The sequence below is a fragment of the Silene latifolia genome, chromosome X, assembly GCF_048544455.1.
Source record: "Silene latifolia isolate original U9 population chromosome X, ASM4854445v1, whole genome shotgun sequence".
Taxonomy (NCBI): domain Eukaryota; kingdom Viridiplantae; phylum Streptophyta; class Magnoliopsida; order Caryophyllales; family Caryophyllaceae; genus Silene; species Silene latifolia.
The window spans coordinates 310,335,633-310,344,393 of record NC_133537.1 but is presented as its reverse complement, the minus strand read 5'-3'; the positions used below and the strand labels follow the sequence as shown (position 1 = coordinate 310,344,393).

Sequence of the window (8,761 nt, the reverse complement as noted above, 5' to 3'; positions counted from 1 at the left end):
TCCTTCTTTAGATTAGATTAGGAGTAGATTAGAATAGATTACTCTTTAATCTTTCCACAAATTACACATTAATCTCTTCTTAATTATTGTTCAAGTTTATCATTCAAGTTTATTATTGGGTAATTGAAGATTATTGGGTTATTATTGGGAGATTGACAACCTTCCATCAATCATCAAGTTTCTTCTATTATTCTTTGCTTTATTATTTGGATCATCTCAAGTTTGGTATAAATCCTTTACTCTTTACTCTTTATTGTTTATTTCCTCATTCTATCATCATGTTTATACTTGTTGTGATGATTGACACCATTAATGACATGTTTCCCATGATAATGAGTGAGTAGTTTCTTTAGCTAGGATTAGTGGGTAATTAGGGGAAACCAACATGGGATTGATTCATGCTTAATCTAATATGTTCACATGATTAAATTGCTTGCTTGTTGTGATGTCAACTTTATGCACATGTTATGTTTGATGAAATGCTAAGCCTATGAATCCTTGCATTTTTACCATCTCTTATCTACTCAACTTGACTCGTAAGATATAAACCAACTCGAGTCTTGTTAGACCATGCATAGAAGTTGAATAGGAGGAAAGTAAGTCGACTTGTAGGTGTTGTACAATCTAATCGATTCGGCTCCGGGACCCAACCCTTCCTATGAACCGTAAGATATAAACCAACTCGGTTTCTCCATAACATTAATTGCTTGCAACCTTGTAAACATGTTTGTATGATCAACACCATGAATCCCCTATGACCCCATGATATCCTAGCACTTTTAATCATTTGTTTACATCTTTCCTTTTATTGTTTGCTTTACTTTATTGTTTGCATTAGTCTAGACACAACTACAAACCCAACCAAATTGTGACACTAGCATAAATTGAGATAGATAGACTTAGAACCCAAAGCACACCGTCCCATGGATCGACCTCGATTTACCGCTAACTAGTAGTTTGTTGAGTATTATAAATGTGTTTGATTGGATGTGACCCGACGACATCACTCCACATCAAAGAATTAAAGCGGTAAATAAGATTAAGAATAAAACTAGAATGACAATACCAATCGTAAAATCCGAATCCGAGTAGCAAAGTATAGAGGAAGAATAAAATCCAAAGAACAGTCACAAGAACTACAGTAAAACGAACGTGAGAGAGAGAGGAGATGAGTAACGTAGTTCACTCCTCAGTCTTATACTAAAATCCATCCTAAACCTAATCTATGGACTAATTACAAAAGCCCATGAAATAATTAGGCGGAAATTAACTAAAGCGCAAGAAACCACTCGATCGAGTAGAAATAATCTACACCAAACCACTCGATCGAGCACCTCTTGCAAAAACTCCTCGATTGGCTCCTTAAACTGGTCGATCGACCAGTCTTGAGTATATAAAGCATTCGATCAAGTGGCTTACTACTCGATCGAGCTATATATACTCAAGACCTTGAATTGCTTCTCGAACTCAGCTCACGCGTCTTCCAAGTGTTAGATTTCCAAGCTCCGGCTCCTTATTTTCCATGAATGCATACAAATGGGACGGAATAGGTTCGATTTAGCTCCTCTTCGGTCAGTTCCTGCAAATTACAATAAACGGACCAAAGTAGAATATTCGGTGGTATTTGTAGCCAGATACCACATAAAAAGTACAGAAATGCGTGTAAAATGAGGTGAAAACCTTATATAAAAGACACGCATCAACACAAGTGTCATAGTTTTTCCCAGCGGAGTCGCCAATCTGTGGACATGGCCACCTACATGCCAGGCCAATCTGCGGATGTATAGTGGTCTTTTGAAAGCCACGCACGGCGGCGTAAGAATGCTTTCGACCGGATCGTTTTAGATCGGTCGGTTTCGTCTCGGCAAGGGTCTCGAAACGATGCAAGAGATGTTCGGAGTCTCCACCAAGCATTAGTGGGATGCTTGGAACTCGTTCGAATCCACTTTATACCTCGGTCAAACGAAGCACAAAGCAGGGTTTGACATAGGTATTGAAGATAAGGAACCGTCGTCCCTCTTTAGCATCCATCTCTAGAATGACTCTCATATGCCCTGGATAAGGTTGTCCGCTATCCAAAGTTTCTGAGTAAGAGGTGAAGGTACGTATTGGGAAGCCCTTTAATCAGACACCCAATCCCAACCGCGGTAGCGGTCTCTACTGATCGATCTTGGTTGGTTAAATGCAAAAATTGATAAAACGGGTAAATGCATGAATGCGCATCCATTAGTTTAAACCTAACATGTGAGCTTTCTAAGTCAGTATGTTTAATCTAAGTATCAAGTATAAGATGTCGAGTTGGATTTTACGTTGATTTGCGTGCAAGACGGAAATTAAACATCCATTTACCGAATTAGATTTATGGTGCATAACGTGATCCATTTGTCTTAGTAAGGCATTTTGCAAATATAATGTTGAATGAGCAGATTCGTCGTCTGATCCGTCCTGTATTCGGGTTAACCGAATTCAGGATCGTCCTGGACAAATGCTGGAAGGTGAACAGACCCTGTATCAGGCAGCCATAGGATGTGCGAGCCTATTAGCGATGTAAAGGGGCTTCCCCTGGTTTGAAAATAGAAAAATAAATGGCCTGTTTAGGCACGGGTCAACAGACGATGGAAAACGCCTTCTGACCATTGAAAGGGTTTGTAAAATGTATTGAGAAATGGGTGTTAAAAACCCGTCTTGATTTGAAAAAGCCGTTTAGGCCGCTTTTGTGTTGATTTAAGGAACGAGACTTGAATAATTGTCATTGTTTTGACAATATTCGATGTCGGGTTCGACTTTGCAAGCTTGACATGAATAGTTTTGAAAATGATTATGAACTAATCGTTTTAAGTTCATTTGTATATAATTAGTCAACATTCATCATCGTACTCGGGTTAAAATCCGACATGGTATGTAGAACCAAGGATGACTTTGTGTTGGTGACTAATACATTTATTTTGAAAATGTAAAGAAATGAGAAAGGCTTTAAAATACCCTTCAAAATATAAAGAAATGAAATAAAAGGTTTTAAAATACCTTTTAAAATGTAATTAACCAAATATTATCACCGAAACACGGATTAAACCGTCATGGTATTAAGAACCAAGGGTGAAAAATGTTTTATGATTAAAAACTTATCATAGAAAAGTGGTTTGAAAATACTTGAAATGGTAAACATCGATTACAAATATAAAACAAAAATGAAAAAAATGAAGAGACCAAACACGGTTTGGGTTTAGGTTGGGCAGGATCCTTTAGGTGCGAGCCTATCTGCTATGTAAGTAGCCTCTGCCTCAACCAAAAATTCGGCTCATTTTTCCCATGTATTGGGCCATGTTATGTATGATTTAGCTTGTTATAGTCATGAAACATATGAAAACATGATAAAAGAAGATTTTTACACCCTCAAACTTACATGCTAGGCTTGTGGCGAGAAACCGACGGAAGTGTATCAACTTGTTTGGCCGAAAAACTCGGTTTAAAAACCGTTTAGTAAGTAAAAAAGTGTTTTGTTAAGTTTAATGATGGTGTAGTGGTCGAAATGGTCGGTCAAGTGATTTATTGCACGATGACGGTACCAAACAATGTGTAAGGCTTGTGTTTACGATCGGTAGGTCATAAACACGTGTCGGATTGTGACTTGAGAAGTCAAGTCTAGAATTTTAAGGGAGAAAAGAGAGGGCGGACACTCGCGTAACCTTCAAATGGTGGCATTTGAGGGGTATTTATAGGAGAATGAGTGGTTGTGTGATTTTTGAGTGACGTGGCCGCATGGGCTGCTCAAAGAGGCGCGAGCCATGTTGCACGTCTTCGAGGTGTCTTGTCACTATCACACGAGGAAATCATCATTTATTCTATCCTAGGATTTGGATGAACATGTTTGGTACTTGACTACGTAAGATTCCGGGAAACCTTAACATAGAAGCATTTGAATGGTTTTGTTTTTTTGTGTTTGACTCGGTTGACTCGTTGTTGGAGTCGGGATTCGAATTTTGAGTCGGTTTTTGGTCCGGTGTCGGTTTTGACTCTAGTTAGTATCATCGCGATCCCGTCGTCATGCATTAAACACTCCGGGTACTTTTGAAAAGTTTTAAAATGTTTTATTTTCGAAATCGTTTTAAGTTTTCCTACGTAAAGTTGTACACAAATTGTCGATCAAACGCCGCGATTCCTAAGCATGTTGTAGTCCGGTAATCATCGGGTGGTTGTTGGAGACTCGACAGATACTGGGTATCTATACCTGCACACAGAATAATACTCCCTCCGATCCAGACAGATGTATACACTTTCCTAAAATGGACGAACCAGACCAATGTATACATACCATATTTGGCATGGAAAATGACAAACTTACCCTTAATTTCCTTATCTATTTACAATTATAATAAACTCACCCACTCACTTAAACCCATTTAATATCCAATCCACTCACCTAAACCCATTTAATATCCCATCTACCCATATTAACTCACCCACCCAATTACCTAACCCTTCCCTCCAAAATCCTAATCACCTATACCAACTGCCTCATTCTAATCGTCCCTCTCTCTCCCGTCTCTATCTTCATCTTCAACATCATCCACTCTCTCACTACTGTAAATCGTTTTTTCCTTCAATATCCCTCACATGCATCATCTTCATTCATCCGTTTTATCTTGTCCTCTCTATTTCAACATCATTCCATCTTTCAATCTCTTCCCTTACTACTAAACTCTCCCCATCTACAAAGTTACTCCTCTCTATAATTCTTTTTTTCTTATCATTTTTCTTATTGTTTTGCCATGGATAGGCATGGATCTAGTTGTTCCTGTGATTGTTTAAATTGCGGAGTTAATCGTCCCTCATTTTGCTGTGAATATTGCTCTGTTTGTGACGAAAGTTGTCCACAATCTGCTCCTATTCCTGATCCGTTACCCGTCACTCTTAATCGAAATGATTTGGGTACGAAAGTTGAGGAAACTCCTAACCAAGATCTTGTTCCCAACACTCTGGGTTTGAAGATTTGTCTGATTCAATTGGGTCTGTCAATTTTTCGAATAATGATCTTGATAAAAAGGAAATTGCTGCACTTTATTTATCGCCAACATGTTTTGTTCCTGACTCATGCGCTGAAGAAGAGGTGGGATGCGGGGGGAAAGTCATTGCATCTCGTGATGAGGTTGATACAATTAGAGATGAGCTTTTCCCATTACGTAAAATTGAAGATGACCTCATAGAGATTAAGAGAGTATGGTAACAGATTTGTTGCTAATCGCAAGCTCCGTCTCGAAAATGATCGTCTTCAGGAAGGTTTATTTATAAATCTCCTCATGGCTTTATTTTTTTGTTTAATTTGATTTTTTGGTTAAATTGATTCTTTTGTTGTCAATACGAGTTGGTTTAATTGATTCTTTTGGTTAAACTGATTTACTGGTCTGATTGAATTTTGTTTGAATTTTTTTTGATTATTTTGTTTGAATTTTGTCTGATTATTTTGTCTATTTGAGCATGATTTTTTCAACCACCAACTTTATATTCGAACATGAATTGTTGCATTTCATTTCATTAAACATGTTTACATTTCATTTCATTATTTAAAACATTGAATGATCATCATTTCATTACACATTGCATTACATATCATTGCATTACATTAACAAACAAAAAGGACTACCAATTGAAAAGGATCATTCAATAAGATGTTTAGGTAGTAAACATGCAGAAAAATATGATCATGTTTCCTACAGAAACATCCAGCCAAAAATAAAGACTTCTTAAACCTGTCATTCACTTGCAACCACTACTTCCATTTCTGTACCATGTACATCTTGTACTGCAGGTAATAATGCCATACCTTGTCTTAGCTCAGTAAGACTATTGCCCTCACCAGTTTGATCCAAATATGCTAAACACTCCCTCACTAAGTTTGCATCAACTGTCAAGTTTAATGGGAGTATTCCATGCCTTAGAAGTGACTCCTTACTCATATGAGGAATATCAAAACTGTTGTGTCCCTTACATTTCATGATTTCCACCATGACTGATTGTAGAGTGAGATAGTTGAAGTTCAACTTCATGGGTTCATGATCTCTAAATGCTGCATGTACATTACCCACTAATTCTTCAACTGTACTGGCAACTTCATCATTTTGAAGTGTTTGTAATGACCTAAAAATCCCCAAATCGTTGATGTTCAAATCTGGACTGTTAGGTGGTTGAAATTCTAGATGAATGTTAAAATCGTCTCGAGCTGGCAAAAAGAACTTAAAAATCTGGATCATGGTCAACAATATGAGGTCTTGCATTATCTTGTTGAATGATGATGCTTTTACTTGCATTTGCTGGCCATTTTGCCTTAATTGCTGGAATAATGTCATTGATCAAGCAATCTTTGGTTGCATGTTTTGTTATTGATTCAATAGCCTTCGTTTCTATTGTTCCTGCCTCTCTGTTTTTGCTTCGTCTTGCTGGTGGTACATGTTCAATGAAAGGGAATACACCAATTTTCCCATCGAAAAGTAACTCACCATCTTCTCCATACATAGGCCTTGCCACCGCACACATAAACATAACCTTAGTTATGTACCTCTTCGATTGACATGAACGATATGGTGGTTCTTCACCCGCGACAATGTAGTAGTCGTCCGTTGTGGTTGTGAGATAAAACCATTTTTCGTCAATATGAATATTGCATGACATGTCTTTGAACTTGACCATATTTTCATCAACATATAGTGAGGCAAGTGAAAACAAAAGCCGTCTTAATTTATTTGAATCGTTTAGTGAAGGGTGTATTGGATTGGTATGCTTTTTTAATTCACTTTTGTCGACCCATCGTTGGACCGTACCATAACCAACTTTCAGTTTTTTTGCTATCTTGCGCATTGATGAACGGTTCTTGAAAGGCATCCTCTTTATCATCTCAATGTTCATTGGCACCGTTGGTGCATTGTTGTTGCCCAACATACGAGAAGGTAAGTGAACCGCTTCATCAATTGATATCGCCTTAGCTCGTTTCCACCATAAGGATACCGTCTTTCGAGTGAAGGACCATTTCAATGCCGCTTCTTTGATTTTTCCCCTAGGCGGGACACCTTTATCGGAGTTCGCCATCAAGAAATGCACAAGACCTTCTCTTTGTTCTATTGTTAGGTTTTTTTATACCCATTTTGTTGAACTACTAACCTGTTTTTTTGTGTTTATAGCCAAGGTAAGAAGAAGGCTTTGAAAGTTTGTTGATGGTAAAATGAGATGAAGTGAAGAAAAGTTATCTGTAGTGTTTATATGGTGTAATAGAGTATAGATTATGATGATGTAATAGTTGATGAAGTATTAGATGATGTCATTGTATGGGGTGTTGTGTAGTTAGGTGGCAAAATACAAACTTTGGCAAAATTTTGGAAAATTTCCTACTGTTTGTGTATTATACGTGGGAAATTGAAGTTGCAAGTGGACTGTTTATGTAACTTTAAGTGGATGGTTTATGTAACTTAATCAAGTTAATTTATGTTTACTTTTTAACTTAAGGATTAATTACACACTTAATTTTAGGTGGCCCCAATACATATTTCCTACCTTACCCCTCACTTTTCCACCTTTTCTTAAATAACCACTTTTCCCTTATGTATACATCTGTCTGGATCTGAGGGAGTAATTATTTTCTACGAAAAAAATAATGGCAATAAAGAAATGAAGAAATAATGATCTTTCATAATTCAAAGGACCAACCGTGGTAGGAGAAGTCCCCTTCTCCATCAGCTTCAGACGTACCATGCCCCTCATGTAACGAGTGAGGACCGCAAAGCCAGGAGTAACCCAGTCCCAACTACTTAGGCTACTCAAGTCAGCAAGAAAGGGAAGAAGCTTTGTCGACAGCCTCTCCCCCTTGTCTCCGAGGTAAATCGAAGACAAGAACCACCACAGCCAGAGACGAGCCCTCTGCTCAGCAGTACAAGGAGGAGGAGGCACCTTCCTCCTCTCCATCGTCACCATCGTCGGGACCCTCCCTGCAAAGTATTCCCTGACGTAAGAACTCGGTACCAACCCAGGAACGCTGGCAGCACTCGCCGCCAGGTTCCAGCTGATCAGCCTCCTCACCTCAGTCGAGTCTACTCCCATGGTCGTCAACGGCCACACCAAGGACTCCACATGGCAGACCCGAGATCATGCCGTAGTCCTCCAAAGTGACCCTGGCCTCTCCAAAAGGCATATGGAAAGTCGAGGTCGTGTCCCAGTACCGATCAAGGAAAACTCGAATAAGGCTATGGTTAGCCCGAATCTTCTTTTCCCCGATCGCCTTCCAGGCTCCTACCAAAGCCCTGAAGGCTCCCAGCTCAATGATGGCCTTCTTCTCCACCGACAGCTTCCTGATTCCTGAAGGCTTCCATCATTATCGTGTAACCGGAAAAGGACCTCAAGTTCCCGACTTCCTGTATCAATTCAAAGCAAAAGCTATCTTTAGCATAAGATGTTAGGTTCATATACCTATTATTAGACTCTTCTAATAGTGAACTAATTAACATATTAATTTGAGTTCTTTAGATCTAGTGCATGCATAACTAATTAAGAGATAAAATGAGAAAAAATAATGTTCCTTACATTGTTTTATGGCACTAAATAATGGGCACAAATAAGGTCACCTTCCTTATTTGTTCTTGAGCGTATAGGTAATGGATGATCCTCCTTAATCCCAAATATAGAGATCCTCCTTTGATTGCACCCAAAACAAATCCCTTAAAATAATATACTAATTAACTAGATTAGTGTATTATTATACCTTAAATAGATTCTAATA

The 8,761-nt window shown here is 38.4% G+C and overlaps 1 protein-coding gene across 1 annotated transcript; it reads right to left on the bottom strand.

The window, feature by feature from the left end:
* Window positions 1-5,750: 5,750 nt before the first annotated feature.
* On the bottom strand, window positions 5,751-7,080 carry LOC141620510 (uncharacterized). The gene is made up of 2 exons (XM_074437361.1): window positions 6,300-7,080; window positions 5,751-6,217 (listed from the first exon to the last, which is right to left on the bottom strand). The coding sequence occupies exons 1-2, from the start codon at window positions 7,078-7,080 to the stop codon at window positions 5,751-5,753; spliced, it is 1,248 nt and encodes a 415-aa protein (XP_074293462.1).
* Between the last annotated feature and the right edge of the window lie 1,681 nt (window positions 7,081-8,761).

What these genes read in the sequence shown, in the direction of transcription:
- LOC141620510 (XM_074437361.1), bottom strand. Translation starts at nt 7,080, where the DNA reads ATGGCGAACTCCGATAAAGGTGTCCCGCCTAGGGGAAAAATCAAAGAA. An exon ending in AAAATGGCCAGCAAATGCAA is followed by an intron (nt 6,218 to 6,299) that starts GTAAAAGCATCA and finishes TCTTTTTGCCAG; the next exon opens with CTCGAGACGATTTTAACATT.